The sequence below is a fragment of the Streptopelia decaocto genome, assembly GCF_964273445.1.
Source record: "Streptopelia decaocto genome assembly, chromosome: 7".
NCBI lineage: Eukaryota > Metazoa > Chordata > Aves > Columbiformes > Columbidae > Streptopelia > Streptopelia decaocto.
In genome coordinates this window covers 19391197-19409725 of record NC_138661.1, presented here as the reverse complement: position 1 = coordinate 19409725, position 18529 = coordinate 19391197, and the positions used below count along the sequence as shown (strand labels likewise).

Here is an 18529-nt window from a genome sequence, read left to right as displayed (position 1 = left end):
TGGTAAAGAACCAGATAATTGCACACTCCAGCATCTTAGCAGCTGGAGCAGTCAGCAGCTGTGATCTGCCATGTAAAGACTTATTTCTGCCTAGATTTATGTGGGCAATGAACAGATGAAGAATAATATCAATTTTTACTTCTAATAGACAAAAGCCCACTATATTTTCCATCGCTCTATAGCAAACTGGTCTCTTTAAACCGTACAGTTCTATCATCACTGCGCTTGTTTTCACAGGTAGGATTCTGCTTATTTACAAAGAAAAGTGGAGCTTTTGGTCATTTGAAGTAAAGATTCATGTGATGAAAGAAAAGGTGCTTAAATGTCTTCAGGTTGACCAGAAAACAGAAGCCTGCGAGTAAAACCCAAGCAACCATTTTATTCCTGATCAGCTCCCATGTCTAAGACACCTATGCATTTTTCATTTAGGTTTAGCTCCAGAATGACTCCGGGGTCCTGTTTCTTTGCATTTCTGTACCTTTTTACATCATTTATGGCTATGCATCAGTAGTTGTAGAATGATCCAACTCACCTGATAACATTTCATAATGCAAGTAGAAATGGCTTCATCGGACAGTGGGGAAGGAAAGGACGCTTCTTCCTTAGCAATGATCTGTGCAAGGTATGTGAACATGAGTGCTGGAGCTTTAACATAAATAAAAATTAGGTCCAGAAACTTCATTTGTAGCAGCTAATGGGGGTTTTTTCACTGCAGTGAAGGCACAGCTTCCACCCAGCGAGACATCCCAGTATCGCCACTGCACTGCTGCTCTTCCTCTGTGCCTGAGCACCAGTGAAAAGTAGCGGTACTGGGACACAGCCCGGGGGGAGGAGAAATAACAATAGAAAATTAATTTTAAAGGGAACTTAGGAAGAAAGGAAAGGGAAAGTGTTATTTATTCCATCTTTAAAAAAATGGTGAGACCTATTATCAAGTAGAACACAGGTGCAGAACTTTAGATGGCACTTGTTAACATTGATCTTCAAACATATTTTAGAGCTCCTTCAATTTTTCCACCTTTGTATTGTAGCATTTGTATTTGAGTATTTGGGACATAAAAATTAATGGAAAAGGGAAAACCCACAAAATCGTAGCTGAGGGTGTGCTTCAGGGAGCTATGGGAAGCTCCAGCATCCCACTTCAGTTTTTGACCACCCAAGGCAGGAGCACAGGCTGACAGGCAAGCGCAGGACCCTGCAGACACAGGATGTCTCCAGAGCCACCAAACCTTTCCCTCAGGCACTTCTCGGGCAGTTCACTGCTGTTCCCGTGGCTCAGGAGCCAACATCTGGTACATACGCAGACTACGGGGCACAGACCAGCAACCAGTGACTTAAATAAAAACAATTTCTCACCTTCCAAGACAACCAAACCAGATACTCACCAGCAGTCCAATCTTCCTGTTGCCTTTATCAATAGTGAAATCTGCTTCATTCAGAAACCACCATCTTCAGTTTCTATTCCAAGTAGCAAAGCAAGTGATACGCAAACAGGTGAGTGGTAAATTAATCCACCACACCAGCCATTGCACCTGCATGGGTCACACCAGTCAAGGGATCCAGTTTCAAAGCCTGAAAGCAGGTCGTGGGCCAGCGGAAGATGAGCATGTCACAGGGATAAAGCATGGCTGGGAAGGGAAAGAAGAACCAGCAGTTATCACTGGCATGATGATTCATCTGTTGAGCCGTAGAGCACCCATAGCTCATCTTCTCAGCCATCTGAGTGAAAACCTAGGAGGATGTCAGGCAATCCATGAGTAGCAACAAAAAGAGTTAAATCATGTGAAGGGAACCAGAATTAACAAAGTTGTGTCTACCGTGCACGGGACTTTCTGTTCTCTGTAGAAAGCCTCCAGAGCAGCTGGGCTCTGTCTTCAGGCCTCCCAAAGGAACAGATTCCTCTAGCTGCCCCGCTGAGGTAACTCCAGCAGAGAGCAAAGAGCCAGAGGTGCGCCCGACACCCAGCAGACAGCACACTGAAGTTACAATTGCACTCCAATTTTGAGCTGTGAGGCTGGCCTGCAAAGGGTGTGGGCTCTCAAACCAGCCCTGTGTTTCGGGCTGGAGGAATGCCCGAGGTGCTGAACACCCATCCCCACCAGGCACGGGCTGCTGCTCTGTCCTGGTTGCTCCCGTAGATCGCAGGCTTCAGCACACAGCGCCCACACGGTCCTTCCAGCTCTACCACATGGGGGAATGAAATTAGACCTTGAGAAGGGCAAGTGAAGGCAACATAAATGGAGAAGGGAGACATCTGAAACTCGAGAAACTCAGACACAGCCTCAGCCTGGCAGGCCACAGAGCTCTGCTGTCCCATTCTCACAGAGGACGGGCAGCGTGATCTGTAGCACGAGGTGCAGAGCTCTCCGCAGTTATCCGGAGAATCCAGCACGCCCGTAGGACTCCCATTACAGTATCTGTGCAAGGGCTGCGGCATGCCTCACATCTACCAGCAGCCAGAGCCCCAACCCAGGAGATGAGTAACACAACTAGGAGGTGACCCCAGCTCTTCCCAGCTGTTTCTCTCACCCAGAAGCAGTCTCACATGCCAAATAAGAAGCGAAGAAATGTGTCAAAGGCCATCAGCTCTGCTGTCAGCCTAAGAATTCCTCACAGGACCTGCAAGGAGTAGAGTCTCCAACCAGAAATTCAGTTCAGAGGCATTTGGCACCCTGATTTTTCCTGGCATTTGACACAGGCAAGACCAGAGATGATACAGATAGCTTAGGTTTGGGAGGTGGCTTCCCAAACACTGCACACAACCATCTCGGGTAACAGTGGACTGTGAAAGGAAGACAGATGAGCTCCTCGAGCTCTCATCTCGGTTTTCCTTTTCCCAGGAACAAAAGCTCGCATGATGGGTCTTCCCCTGCCACCTTGAAAGTCTTAAGCCTTATGCAAGGTCTTTCAGCTCAAACGTAGGTCTGTCAAAGGCCCTTGCAAAGCTTTCAATAGCGTCTGCTTTCCCTATGGCTGTTCCTCAGTGTTGGAACTTCTTGGAGCCTTTGTTCAGTTCACTTCAGGGTGCAATCAGATCTCCCCAAAGGGTTCTTGGGCACATCTCCATGACCAGTTCCCTATTGTCCCTCCCTTCACCTGAAGAAGCAACTGAGGGGTGCGAGCCCACCCCTGCCGCAAAGCACCCATGCTGCAGCCTCAGGAGCGCTCCAGCAGTAACGCAATGGGGCAGGAGAGTGATGGGACAGGCCAGCTCACGGCCCAAGTTGGCTTCACAGGTAACAAGACAATTCAGTCTGTAGTATTAGTGCAGCATTTCCAATTTCTTTCAACAGAGAATGTAAATTAGCCTCAGTTCTGCTTATTTGTCATCATTTAACCACCAGCATTGTGCAGAGGGATAAGGCTGACCTTCTGTCCTCAAAACAGACTGAAATAGAACATTTTATTTCCAGCTGGATGGCACAAATGCACTGAAAGTGCTAAAATTACCTTGCCGGCATTCCTAACCAACACATGGCACTGAGGATAAATTTTGCTCTGACTGCAGAAAGCAAACACTCAGCAATGCTCCTTATCTTAGGTAGATTGCTTTTTTTCACAGTGCACCAAAGCTACTGCATCGAATACCTGTCATTCGGGTTCCTATTGCTCTTCTGATTGAGGAGGCTGAGGAACAGCTGCTTCTGCCATGTAAAGCCTAAGAAGAACATGGAAAGAAGTAAAATCCTTCCTCAATCATCTACTTTTTTATTATTATTTTTTTTTTTTTTTTCTGAACAACTGCACTTTCCTGCTCTTTCCTAATTGCTGATCCTGACTGCTAACATAGTGCAGTTTCTGCTCTCCTTACAAAGGATAAACCAGATGCCCTCATTTGGACAGGGTGTTGCTACAGGAGCCCAGGCGCTCTGGCAAGGGACACAGCACATCTGCAGAAGGTGGCAGGATCATTTTCAGGCAATGCTGCAAGAGCCACCCAGCAGGACAGAGGCGGACAGAATCACCTGCCAGCACCCTGGAAGGAGCAAGTCCCTGGGCCCAGCGTCCCAGGGGGATAATTGGGCACAGCCAGTGGGACCAGCAGGCCTGTCGCATGTGAGCTCACTGCTGCTGGAGCTGCTGTCAGGAGCTGCATCATAACCCTCCATTTTGACAGGCTTGATTCTTGTCTAGACACTTCACTGTTTCAAACCAGAAGCCACCACCAAGGAAAACCTTATCAGAGTTACCAATTATCATAGCTGGTGTACCTCTGCAAGAGAGCTTTTGGGAGTACAAGAATCAGGAAATAAAAATAATGTCATATTTTTAGTGTGCCAGTGAAAGGATGGCTTAAAAAGGAAATCTGAGGCAGTACAATTCCATAAGATTAGTAGTTTCAAATTAAATTGCTCCCCCAAATTCACAGAGAGACGAAAACTTTTGGAACTTTTGGTGCCTGATAGCATTTAAAGTGACAGAGACCTACAGCTCCTGGTCTTCAGGAGACAGTCCAAATTTTTTAAATACAGAGTAAGCATTTGCTCTTTCTAGAGGCTCAGAGACAGTCGCTTCAGAACAAATTCATTTATTTTGCTACTGTTCTCATAAATCTGCTAAAATAATATCTTCCATATTATTAACTTAAAACCAAACTGTCTTCTAATTTCCTGAGGTCTTTTGCTAAAGACTTTGTCAATGCAAAGATATTTTCAGCTTCAACCCGTCATGAACAGCAGAGCATGCAGACAGAAGAAATCAGATACACACATGCACACACCAAGTATGCAGTTCCTTCAAATCACTGATTATCAGTATTAGCCGGGCTTGACAGGGGCTTTCTCCATTGGTACTTAACACCAGTGAAAATTCCTAGTTTGTATCTGGGTATGATAATTCGGGGTCTGTTCGTGGAAGGATTTGATGTCCTTCTAAATTTATGTAAGGCACACAATTGCCATTTTAGAAATGGCTAATGATAATAATAATAACCTGAAATAAGTACCTTAGTTTAAGAAACCTCATCTGCAAGCCCTCCAAGTCTTTTCTGTTTGTTTTGTTTATTACAGCACATACCTTACATCCACAGAATAAGCACAACAGCAAATAATACTGGTTTGGTATGTTGAGGATGGCAGATGTTTCATTTAAACATAGAAGTCTGTTGGAAAGATTGTCATGGAGATCACTTTTGGAGATGCAGTGATTGATCAGAAAGGGGACAGAATTTTTCTAAGCTCTACCCCTTCTAGTTACCACATTTGCTAGCAGAGACCCCAAGAACGTGGATGTGCCCTGAAGTCCTTTCTTCAGAAAAGCTCCCAAAAATGCCACGAACTCAAACATTACAACAGTCTTCAACCCTGTGCACCTCTGAAAGTTAAAGAAGCTTTGTGGTAAAATAGTTCCAGGCTCACCCTTTTCCTACTTAGGCTTGGGGATTTTTTCAAATAATAAGGCTAGTTTAAACCAATTGTAATAACAACAGAACCAGCCTTTGAGTACCAAAGCCACTATTTCGCTGAACATGATGTTCCGTGGAGCAACAGAAATGCCATCGCTCAAACACAAGTGCTGACAACAGAAGGTTCAACTTGCCTGAGAGTCAGACTGTGCCAATGCTCAGTCAATACAATGACACAAAATAATCTTAGTCCAGAGCTGAGGAGCATTCTCTTTTCAGTCCTCACTCAGCTCCAGCTCTCCCACACCCCCATTCTCCTGTCAGTACCTGTGTAAGTGACGTTCCCATCATAGTCACAGATCGTGATCACCCACAAGTAGTTCCTGGGCTGCGGGAGATAAACTGGCAACATTTCTGTGGTACTTGGCAGCTTTTGTCTTCATGCAGAGTCCAGCCTTCCAGGGGATGCTCATAAAAATAGTGGAGAGAAAGAACACATGTTGATATGCTGTCATTGACCCCTCAGGGAAAACGAATGGGTGTCAAAAAACTCCATCAAACAGAGCAAGTGTCACATGTAAAGCTTTCAGCTGGGTACCTAGCATTGCTGAGTTTCATGTTACCTCCGCCTATCCCAGCCATTCCAGATTTAAACCAGCCCAATGGCTGAGTGAGAGCTACTTCAGCTTCCCTCGTCCAGGCACTGGGTGAGGAAGCTCTCTCCTCAATTCCCCGCAGGGTCTCTTGTGCCAGGTCCTGGAGCTCCTGCCCAGGAAAGCTGCTGTGGGACACCCAGGAGCTGAGACGCGTCCCTGCCAGCCAGCAGAAGGCTCTGCTGGGGGTTTACAGTGGCTGGAAAATAACAGCTACAGTTTAGAGCAACTGGCATTTAGGGGAAATTTAGGTTGCTGCAGAGACCTTGGCCTCTGGTCTAAACCCAGTATAGATGTCAAGTCTGAGCAGAACTGCTGGGTGTTTTTACCACATGCCTAGCACCCCGACTAGTCACACTTTCCTCCTCTGATTTTGAATCCATGGCAAATAAGAGAGTTTTGCCTACACTGACCATTCCACAGAACATTCCCCAGGATCTGAGAACTGCTCACACAGCTACATAGCTAGCTGGCATGTTACTGCCTTACCTTAATTAATGCCATCAAATTGAGCATACCTGGAAGACAAATTTTAAATAAAAATCTGGTTGTTTCTGATATAGTTAAGTGGCCAGCACATTAGGCATTTATCAAAGACAGGGGAAATGTAATTGTCCAGTGTGAAATTGTAATGTCCAACATGCAATTCATTTATCATGACATTATGCGGTCTTGTGCTACACCTGGTGTTAATACAGCAAGGATTTTGCACCACCTCTCTTCTTGACTAAATGTCAATTACAAAATGAAGAAAATCTTTACTGTTAGTTATCGGTAGCAGCTGCAATGACACTAAATACACAATCAACTGTATCCTTTCTCACATACTTTTGGACAGGGCTTTTCAACTTTAATTTTTTTTTTTTTTTATCCCTCCTCCACATAAAGGTTGCAGGGAAATGGAATGTTCAATACTAAAAATAGCTCTAGAAAATGCAAAACATTATAACCAATAATTGTAAGGTAGCGGTAGCAGGCGTAAGACTTTCCTGCCACAAAGATGACAGCTATTGGTATTTGACAGCACAACTTTTATCTTTGTACTGAGATGCAGGGCAGTACTTGAAGCACTTGAGAAGCGGGATCACACCTTTGTGTACAGAAGGCCAAGTCCCAAGCTAGAACTACACATTAAAATGAAGTTCACCGATTTTTCTTTTAACAATGGAACAATAAAAACTCACAGTTGCTTCAAATATTTATTTCCATGGCAAAAATAGACTATAATATATTCATTTAACATATATTACATTCAGTAAAACAAGCTTTTCTGTCTATGAAACACAATTTGTACATTGTTTTACAAACCAATTTAAGTTTTACAAGAATTAAAGCTGGTTTGATTATACATTTTTACAGTATTGGTGGCAAGACAGCAAAAATAGACATGTTTACCAATAGCTTAGTACTAGAAAATAATACTTTATTTTTGCTACTGTTTAAACAAAGTCCCCTTTAAATCCTTGCATACTGGCTTAAATAAAAACGGAAGAAAATGGAGCCAGACCCTGCATTCCTCTGACATTAAGTCCTACAACACTGCTGAAAGGACTTCACACCCCCATTTGCTTTAACTGAATGAAGAGATTTCAGCAACGTGCAGGAACATCCATACTTAGCGATTTGACAGGTCAAGCTTTTCAAATTTCCACCCAGGTCCCCCCAGATTAGCCATAAAGAGGACAGATATATTGGATATTTCAAAGCAATTTAAGAAATTATCTTTGTAAAGAGCATATATACCTTGTCTGTCAGAATCCGGGATTAGCAAGGTGACAGACTGGGGGATTTTACATGTTTTTTCCCCGTCAAGTTTCCTACCATTCTAAAAATTAACGGCATTTGCAAAGTCTTTAAAGTATTTTACAAGTCTCCTAATTTTACCCAAATATTTCCAAATGGAAAAACAGCATTTAAATTCCCTTTATAAAGGTTAGGCACCTTCTGAAACTCATAAATATAGTAATTTGGTAGTTTTGATTGCCACATTTCTGAATCAAAATAATGTTACAGTATCCACAGACTTGCTCTCTAACTCACCACAACCTGGATCTGTCCTAAGCTCTATTCATTAGCTTCTTTGCATTTGATTCCCATCTTTGTTCCCTAATTAGAGCTGAAGAATGGACTTTTAAGGAACAAATATACCGGAGGTTATTCTTCCCCACCAAATGCAGCATCAGCTGGAAAACAGCAAAGAATACAACTAAAGTCCATTTAGCAACTGATTTTTTAAATGCTCATTGATGTTAACAAATCTTCCTTTTTCCAGCCCCTGTAGACCTTAAAGTAACACATGTGATGCCAAAAGAATGCACCAAGTTAGCTGGTCCCCAACAGGGTCTTATTAAGATTTCTTTTTTTTTATTAGAGACATCTTTGCAACAGCTGTTAAAAGCTTAAGATTTTCCTCTCTTATCTTAGCCCAGTATTAGAGATCCTCTGAGCTGTAATATCACTGTATTGCAAATGCTGCATTACAACGATTTCTAAGCACATGTTAAATTCCACATTTCAAGGGCCTGATTTTCCACCCAGCCTTATCCTGGTGCAGTTTGTACCTACAGTAAACACCGGGCTGCATTCATGTTCATAAAGTATTTAGACTTTCAAATCATCTAACCTGTGTCCATTAGCAGTTATCGCTGCAAAACTGCACGGATGACTATTCCCTCCGCAGTTTGCAAGTGTAAAACCAGAGGGCATGGTTTGAAAAATGTGACCTTTAATAAGTAAACAGAAACTGAGTTGACAGATTGCATTAAATACACTTGGAAAGGAAGACGTGTAAAAATAACAGAGGCTCTGAAAAATATATTTGGAGTTTCAAAAATCACATTTAAAAAAGCCAGTAAAAATAACACCTATGACTATGTCTGCGCTTACCCTGCCATGCCATGGAAAACATACCACATGAATCAAGTCCTTCTAGCAGCTCTACTGTGGACACAAAATGTTCCAAATCCTCCTCCAAATGCCTTCAGCCATTCCTCAAGTCCTCGCTATTTCCTCCATTTTGTACTTTCACAAGAGAATTTCTTCCATACTATCTTAGCCACTTTTCCTTTGAATGCTGTAGTTCCATGTATGCACATTTCTGCTGCATTCTTTTGGTTAATTCTTGTAATCTGTATTTAAATTTAAAGCAGACATGAGTATTCACGCTTTAAGGGCTCAAACTTTCACTGGCAATAAGCCCATTTTAATTCCTACAGTAGCAGGAAGAACTGCAGGAATTTTGCATCTTGCAGGACTGGACTCAGGCTTTGCAAGACTGAGTATTCAAAAAATAGAACAACCCAAAGCCTAAACTCTAAAGCACAGAGTTCTTGGCAATTGCAGTGTTGCTTCTTTTAAATTAATAATTTGAATTAACAATTGAAACACAGTAATGAGTTCACTACTTTTTAAGTCCAGAGTTTTAGCAACGCTACTGATATTAAAACTGAGGTCTCATTACACAGCTAGCTTGTATGATAAACTACCCTGCAGTTACCAGTTTTGGTCCAGAGGCATTGAAATCTATGAGCCACTCAACTTCAACAGCTGCTCCAACAAGAAAGATGTAGCGGCAGCATCAGGTGGTCTTACTTATTAAATTTAAGAAGCTGCTTTTGGAGATAATTGCTCCAAATGTCATCCACTTCAAAAAAGATACACAGGATTACAAGAGAAGCCAAAAATACGTTTCTCAATATGCCAAAAGTTTTTTTCCATTTTAGTACACATTTATCTTACTTTTTGTCCTAAATTTTGCTGATAACTTCAAGCAGCATTTCATCCACAGAAATAACAGGAACTCTGCCTTGCTCACCTGCTTTGAATTAAGTATATTTCTAGATATAACCCGCATCACCCTGCACTTGCATTTTTTACCATTCAAAAGGTGTCACAGTGAGAGCAACACTACAGCATCAAACTTGTGCTCTTCACGGGGGACAGCAAAGAAAGGCGAGTCCTGCAGGGCAGGCTGCGGGAAAGTCACGCAAAACTCCTGGTGCACCATGGAGCTTCTCCCTCGTGGAACTGGGTGGGAGCGACTTGCTGAGCCAATGACACCTTTGCAATGATGACGGCTCTGACTGATGTTCTTAAAGAGCTGCCAGCCCAAGACTACAAAGATTCACTGGCCAAAAAAATCTCTCATCATAGCAACCATGGAAGAAATCAAATGTGCAGAAGCTCTTACTACAGTTTGTGAGTACTTCTCCCAACTCTTCATAGAATTTGATCCTAAAAAGTATTTTCCACCTAACCGACAAAGGACAGTCAAATCTGCCTCTCAACAGTATATAGCACCTTTATTTATCCCTGAGAGCTCTGACATCCCTAGAGATCAGCATCATCTTTGCCATTTACTGCAAGAACATCTTCATACAACTTTTCTTACTAAACAAAGTCAGCTCAAATCTTGCATGATAATCTGGTTTCATCCCCATAAAAACAGAAGCATATTTGGCAAAATGGACAGGCTTATAGTGGAATTTTAAGCTTCTGACAAATAAATCCACCTCCAATTCACATTGTGACTGGATATGGACAGCAGCTGTTCTTACAACATCCAACACTTCATGAAGCACCCAGCACAACTACATGTAAAAGCATCCCTTTGCAAGGCTCAGAACAAAGTGCTAAAAACTGAGTTTTCTTTTAAAAGTTATCTGAAACACTTAATGATTTTTAAAATTAATTTTGTTCCAGGAGGTTGTGAGGTTTATTTTCATTTGGTATCTTTATAACAGAAATTCCTTATTTTTTGCTTCCATGCAAAAGCAATCCTGCTATCTTCAGTTGGAAAACTCATATAAAGTTGGTTAAGGTCAAGTTTATTAATGCAAAACCAGATTGCTGATGGACAGTACTAAAGCTGAAGTGGAGGAGGTAGCAGTGTTACACTTAGAAAAATAAATCAAGACTGTGACTCCTAGGTTAGAGAGCAATCACTTCTGAAAGTGAACACAAGTTCTTTCAGCAAAACAGAAAAGAAAGCCAAAAGAGAGACATTTCCTCACCCATCTCAGATAATCCCATAAATTTTGATTCAATTGTTTGCTTTAACTGCTCCTTTTAATGCCTCACAGCTGATGTTCTGTCCCAGTAACTACTGAACAGCTACAAATTTTTGCTTGAAGTTATGGTTGCATATGATGTCATTAAAGCTGCATGTATCAGAGTACGAAAATCACAGTCCAAACTTCAGAAATGGAAATGGCACAAGGTACATTTTAGAGCATACCTTTTCATTCAAAAATATTTCTGAAGATAGAAGTGAACTGTGGCAAAAAGTAGCAATTTTTAAAAAATACAGCATGATACAAATAGCTAACTATGTTTGTTTCTTTCAATACTTCTGTTAACAGAGATATGTCTAATTGGTTTGTTTGAAAGTTTTATATATAAAAATCAGTCTTCGGTCACTGGTTTCCTCTGGACTTTCAGTTTCACATTTGGCAGTTAATGCTTCCTGGGCATTTTATAGTTAGGAAAAGAACATTCTTTTCCCTCTTCTGAAATATTCATTCTAATCTTACTGAGAGCAGAACAGTTCGGACTGCCTGAAAGCAGACCAAATGCACTACATCACTGTATTGTACTTCAAGGTAATATATTTTGTATAGAACGACATATCAGCACAATGCCATTTGGACCGTGTGTTTTTCTTTGTAGAAGTAGCTTATTATAGGGGCAATTGAGGCAACCTACTTATAATTCTAAATTAATGTTTTGGGAGACACTTATTATTTTGAAGGGGTTTTAATTATTCATAATCGTTTCCAAACCCTTGTTACGGCTCAGAAAAATAACATAATTTCACCAGTGATAAAAAGGGCTTTCAGTCTCATTTCATTTTGCTAAGCAGGTATCAAGGGAAATGGACACATTAATGTTCCTGCAGACTGCTCTGCCATAGGGGTTTTTTGAAATTAAAGCAGATATCTACAAACTGACAGCTCACTTTTGAATAGGGAGTTTCAATTCAGCAGCTCGGAACACTTGAAGAAGCAGGTAAAACCACATGTGAAAACCACAGAGAGAGGATTATTTAGGGATACCCTGATTAAACCAGACTCATGGGACAAAATGGAAACTACCAAACTTATCTTCAGGTCCACACCACAGCCATTGACTCAGCCACCTTCACAGCTTCTAAAATACTCCAGTGCCACCTCTAAGAGCTCTTACATTCTGCAGGTGTTCCCAAACGGCTTCTGTGGATATTCTTCATTGCAACGCTGCACAGCATTAGCAAAACCTGTTCTAGCACCAACAAAATAATCTGGAGGATTCTACAGAAACTTTAAAGGCTTTCTTGACTGGGAACATCGACATTTTTAATGGTCATCTTTGTGTAAACCAAACCATTTTTAATGGTCACCACTGTGTAAACCAGCAGTCATAGCCGCCACACCTCCTACATTATGTTTCATACAATCATTTCCACTTCACCACTATGCACCTTCTTACTCCGATTTTGGCTCTCTCACTTCATCAACTTTAAAGGCTCTTCCTAAAATAACAGGTTAGTAAAGGTAAATTACCATATGAAACAATGCATGATTATAGTTTCTATGTTTAACTACATAAATAACAGAGGAAAAAAGTGCTTAAAACATTTGCATCCACTTTGATTTCAGCCAGTAAAATCAAACTGTCCTCTAAATATATGAATAATACTGCATACATACTTTCATCCATTTGTTTCCAATAACCTTGTAGATAATTAGAATACTTTTCCCTGGCTCCTTGCCGACAAACCAATAGGTAAACATGCCTCTGCTCAAATGGAACTTATTAACAAGTAACATCATCTTTCACCTGTCAGTACTATTCCACGGCACTACAACTAACTACCAATAGCTTCCCCTAGTACTTTCTGCAAAATTTTTTTGAAAAGTGAGTTCAAACATTGTCAGTCTTCTCCTCTGAAAATATTATGCTGTTAAAAAAGTTTTAGGTTGTGGTGTTGTTTGGGAGGCGGGGGGGAGGAGGTTAATTAAAAAATGCTGAATATAAAAATAACTGTCCTTAAAGCAACAGCTTAAAATATCTAAGAGCTGCTAATTCGCTGAGTAAGCTAGAGGAAACCAAAAGTTCGTTTTAAAAAATATAGATGTATAGTTCTAAATATAAAATTGAAAGCAGAATGAAACTGCATAAGACCTTGACGTTTCCAAGGAGCAGGTTTTTCACCCTATGTGCATGTTACAGATTTCAGCTTGCACACAGTTAAAAATTATGTTTTAAAACATAATGCAAATAAAATTGTGCCATGTACTTCCATTTCATAAGATACTTATTTTGCCCAGAATAAGACCACCCTAAAGAAGTATGCAAGTACTACAGACTGGTATGAGTAAAATCATTCCCTAATATGACTGCAGCTGAATACAGGAAGAATTTAGTCCAGCAGAGATCCTGCTTTGCAGGTACTGTTAGACTGACTCTCATTTAACAGTCAGATTCCAGCCCTAAAAAGGTAACTGTGTGATTCATCACATAAAGAAAATGTCAGTGAGAGCAGGTCTGCCTGGACAACTGTAATTTTCTTTCTGTAAACCACTGCAGTTTCCTGTAGGAAGTGGCAGGATTATATAAGTCTAGAACTTTTGAGAAACTGAATGAGAACTCCATAGACGAACGTGTACTGCGAAAGAGTCTGCACCATCATCATTCTCTGCTGCCTCAACATGTCCAGCACTCGTGGGATGTCCAGCATCTGGAGGAAGAAAACAAACCATTACTAGTGGCTGGGGAGCAAGCAGACTGCTTTGCACTTTCACAGCAGGAGGTTCAAAGCAGTACCAGTGATCTAAGGGTAGAACCAGCTGCTCTGAGTTCAGCTCTGACAACTCACTGCCCACACGGACTGCACTGCCCCACTGATCGCGCCCACCTCAACGTCCTCATCTGTGAAATATGTGGAATGTTAAACTTGCCCGTCTCATGGTGTAATGGTCTTCACAAATCTAATGGCTGCAGAAGTCTGTTGCAGCATTAGGACAGGGATGCAGAATAAACCAATCAGTTTGTGGAGTCTCAGCTGGCATATTATATTATTAATAAACACTTTACAACTGTTCACTTCTGGCTAAAAGCTCATAAGACCAGGTTGTATTCTATTAAACTACTGCTTTGCCCTCTGCTGAGACATATTGCAAATACTACTACACCTAGGAACAAAATATTTAATAACAAGCATAAAGACTGGCTACAAAGCATGTTCTTGAATATTATCCATTAAAACTATGCCATGAACTAGAAGCTGTAAAGTCAGGGCGAAATCCTGAAATAAGCTCAGTAGTCTCGGACATGCCTTGTTCCACTCAGTTATTCAACATCTTACGGAGTCAAGAATCCAAATAAGCAACCCAGTACCCAATGTGTAAGTGGGCAACTCTGGAAGATTATTAACTTCTGTTGAATTGCTGACAGCTCTTTGAACCATAGTTGTACGGGCTTTTCCAAAAGCCATATCTTGGGAAAGCTCAGATGACCAGCCATAAAATATTTATTATGCAGATTATTTACTCTTCCACTACCCAACATCATTTAAAGCATGAGAAAGAAGAGATCACCTCATTATGTTCCAAGCAAGCGATCATGATCTCTGACAGTATGACCACTCCTGTCCGTCCTACACCTGCGCTGCAATGTACCAGTACAGGAGGATTCGGGTTTTTAGGATCCGCAGTGCTGTTCGTATGGCGCCGCACTGACTGTATCTCTTCTAAGTATGCTATTAAGTTCAACAACATAAGAAGAATAAATTCAGGAGATGAAGCCCCATAAGCCATGCTATTATTCTAAATAATGCTATATGCTACAGAAAAGCAGTCATTTAACAAATGACATCCCACAGAAAAATGACACACTGTACAAATCACAAGTCATATCCCAAACAAAGCAATGCAATCACCCAACTTCTGTAAGGCCTTCCTTGCCTTATTCCCCTACTCCCCCACCAAATGTGGCTCATGGCCATCTTGCAACTGCTGGAACACACTCGAATGTGTAGTATGTGATGCAATTATGTTTTAATCTGTATGACCTTTTAGTAAATTATACATTTGACTTTAGACATAAACAATCACTTTATCAAACTGGCAGTTATATCCCTGCCAAAAATAAAATTCAGTATCTCTTGCTGGTGTGAACAAACCTTTTACAGCAGAATCCTTGGTATACTGATGAAAAGGTCATTCAGTTAAAGCAGCCATTTTAGGAGGTATTAAAAAAAATGTTAAATATAACTTACAGAGAAATCCCTTTAAATCCTCTGGACAGCCATGTTCTGGCCAGTCAGTATACTGCAGATGCCAAACTGTTCTCTCCTGCCCTGTGAGAAGATGTTTAATCTTCAAACCCGTAGTTGCATAGCAGCCTGAGTCAGTTCGGAATCGTGTGGTAATCTTAAATCTTCCATATGTCACAGTGTTGTGTCTTGAACCAAGACGCGGCCAGTATCTGAAGCTTTTTTCTCGCCCGCTTTCCTTAAAAGTAAAAAGCTTGCTTAACAAGAAACATGCGAACACTCATACAAGCAATGATCCTGTAACAACTGCATCTCTCCTCTATTAAGTACTACTACAGTTTTTCACTGAGTAAACCAGCCTTCCAGCAGAAAGAGTTTGCAAATTTACATCTTTCTGCCAAGGAAGGCAAGACAGAAGGGCAAGGGGGTTACTAGAAATTTATCTTTAATTGGTCTTCTTGTTGGAGCCAAGATCCCTTTCCTCTTACAGATCATAACAAAATCACTGCAGAATTTCTGGGAGAAACCTGACTCAGTTTATACTCACTTCCTCGGCTGTCACCATAGCTATGATGGCAATCCCTTGTTCCCAGATCATCTGCCAGAAGTCCTGACACGTATTCTGCAAAGGGCCCTGAGTAGCAATGTAATCCCATTCTATGCCACCAACAGAGATCTGCAAAAAGGAAGACATTAGATTAGTAATTATTGAAATTTCCCTTTCCTCAATTCTTCAGGTGCACAAACTTAAAAAAAAGACAGCAACACTGCAGAAGTAGGAGCCCGCTGTGAGTTATGTCTGCCTTCCATTTTTCAGCTGCACCTTGGCACATTAGATGCAGGAAAGACACAATGCTACATTATATAGGCACAGAGCTAAACAAATGTATTTTACATCATAAGTGTAATGTAAAAGTAAGTAGATAAAACTGTATTCCTCTTTTGTGAACTAGCTGTTGTAGGTCTATTCTGAGAGCACAGAAGAGGAAGATATAAAAAGGATTGTTACTGCAGTTCAAAAATATCATTGCAAAAGATCCCAGTTTGATATGAGTGTTCGCCTTCTTAACTCTGGGAAGAATGGACATGCCTTCTGTTAGCACCAATCCACAGAGAGAGCAGATGAACATAGAAACAGAATGCAGAAGACCTCTGCAATAATTTATCCTCCATTATTCTAGGTAATGAGAATAAACAGGTCCCTCCTTTCCCCAAAGAAACCTCTGGAGAAGGAGGGGAAGAGATCACATCCGATCACATCAATATTGATAGCCAAATACATTTTTCCTTACCACAGACCTGGAAAATATTTCTCCAACAGTATTTTTCTCACCTTGATATGAGATGCATTGATGTACCCTGTGTTATTTTCTTTGGTTGGGACTAGCTCTACTCTGGTGTCATCATAAGGAAGGACGTCCTGGAATCGGTTTCTTTCAGCATTTTCAGGAAGCCGAGCTATTGAGCACTCACCATCTATAAGTCTTTTTTTCTGAATGCGCTCATATTCAGTAAACACCATGCCCTGCTCTAATCGTTGTTCCAGAACTTTACACTGAAAGACAGAACACAGGTAACCATAACAAGTCACATTCTAAGATGAGTATATTTTAACAGAGAATTCATGAAGGATAAAATGTATGTATTTTCCTCTCCTACATACTTTTTCAATGCTTTTACAGGTATTCATATTTTTACAAACATACCAGAATAAATTAGAAGCAACTCTAACCAGCACGAATTTTTTTGAGGTGGAAACTAAGAAGCCTGCTATATTTCATTAGGTCACAAAGACTGCGGATACCACTGGTGAAAGTAAAATTACCTCGGAGTGTCTATAAAGACAACCCAGCTGCGCAAAGAAATATTTGGCCAAACCAGGTAGCTATGCTATACTACAAACCACCTGAAATACCTTTGAACAAAAAATACACAATTAATCCTCCTCCTCGATATAGCACATTAGATTATAACATTTGGAAATGTCTCCTCTAGCTTTGTAATTGGGGGGGGGGAGTTGACTTTGTCATTTGTACAGGGAAAACCTCAAAAACATAAAGCAAAACACCTGCCTCAATCAATGAGTTAATCATTCACTATCAATATTCCACATTTTCTTAGGCTGAAAATACTGAGCTGAAATACAGCAGCAAAGTCTTCTTAGAAATTTTTGGTGCAACTGAGGTATAAACCCAGGGTTTTTTCTACTAATATAATTAAAGCTGTTTTATTCAATAAGCTGCTCTGTCCCCTTCCCCCCTTTCTTCTTTCGAAACCAAGTTCTTTCCAAATCATAAGACACTTCTGGAATTCCACAATCTCTTTGCCAACAATAATTAGAGGAATAACATGTAAGATTTCAGCCAGAATATTTCATCTATGTCACATGTCTGCAGCCTCTCACAGCAACTGCTCTGTGGTATCAGATCAGAAAAGTATCTTGTATCAAATAACAGTAATGCCAAATGTTGCAGAGGAACCTCAATCATACACAATTTGCACATCATTACATCAACTGTACAAACTCCTATGTAATATTTCGGCTAAATTCCTTCATTTAAACTGATAATAACATGAAGTTGAGCAATGAAACAGGCATTGAATCAATTTTAAAGTCATCTTCTAAAATATCTGCAGTCTGGACTTTCTTTCATGTCACATGTCTGCTTTGCATTGCCTCTTCTCAACTGCTTTAGGAATTACTCCCATTTCATGATACATATTCTGCCTCTACACGACTGCCTGAAGAGAAAGCGTAGTGACATGCCTTTTTCATAACTTGACTTCATGGGTTTTTCTTTTACCTCAACACTTTGGGCAGAGCTACCCCATTTCCCCAAAAATAACACAGGGTCTTATATTAATTTTTGCTCCAAAACTCATTGCTTTTTTACATGTATAGGTGCCTGGACACTATTTAAATTTACTTTTTTTTAACTGTAACTAGGGCTTATTTTTTGAGTAGGGCTTATATCTTGAGCATCATCAAAAATCCTGAGAAGTCATGCTAGGGCTTATTTTGGGGAAAACAGGGTAGCTGAATAAGAATAATAATAATAGTAATAATAATAATCATAATAATAATACAGCTGAATTCAATAAAGGTCAATCCAGGAAGAGATGATGGCTATAAGCAAGAGGAAATTACCAACACAGATACTAAATGTAGGATTCTATTTAATAACAAAATGTTCATGTCTGTCCCTTAGCATCTTTAAGGAGGATATATAAAGGTCAAAAAGAACTTCGCCTGTGTTGAAAATGAACGGTCCAATCTCC

At 40.6% G+C, this 18529-nt stretch overlaps 1 protein-coding gene and 1 long non-coding RNA gene across 3 annotated transcripts in view; both read right to left on the bottom strand.

The window, feature by feature from the left end:
• Nucleotides 1-398: 398 nt before the first annotated feature.
• On the bottom strand, nucleotides 399-5800 carry LOC309442689. The gene is made up of 3 exons (XR_014184653.1): nucleotides 5672-5800; nucleotides 1386-1628; nucleotides 399-613 (listed from the first exon to the last, which is right to left on the bottom strand). It is a non-coding gene; the product is annotated as an uncharacterized lncRNA (long non-coding RNA).
• A 1382-nt stretch (nucleotides 5801-7182) lies between these two features.
• PTPN21 (protein tyrosine phosphatase non-receptor type 21) overlaps nucleotides 7183-18529 on the bottom strand; it is a 46818-nt gene continuing 35471 nt past the window's right edge. For both annotated transcript variants that reach the window (XM_082059188.1, XM_082059189.1), the window contains 5 exons: nucleotides 16584-16805; nucleotides 15798-15926; nucleotides 15254-15488; nucleotides 14574-14734; nucleotides 7183-13714 (listed from right to left, as the gene is read on the bottom strand). In XM_082059188.1, the coding sequence (XP_081915314.1) occupies nucleotides 13586-13714; nucleotides 14574-14734; nucleotides 15254-15488; nucleotides 15798-15926; nucleotides 16584-16805 (876 nt within the window). In that variant the 3' untranslated portion in view covers nucleotides 7183-13585. The remainder of the gene's footprint in view (nucleotides 13715-14573; nucleotides 14735-15253; nucleotides 15489-15797; nucleotides 15927-16583; nucleotides 16806-18529) is intronic.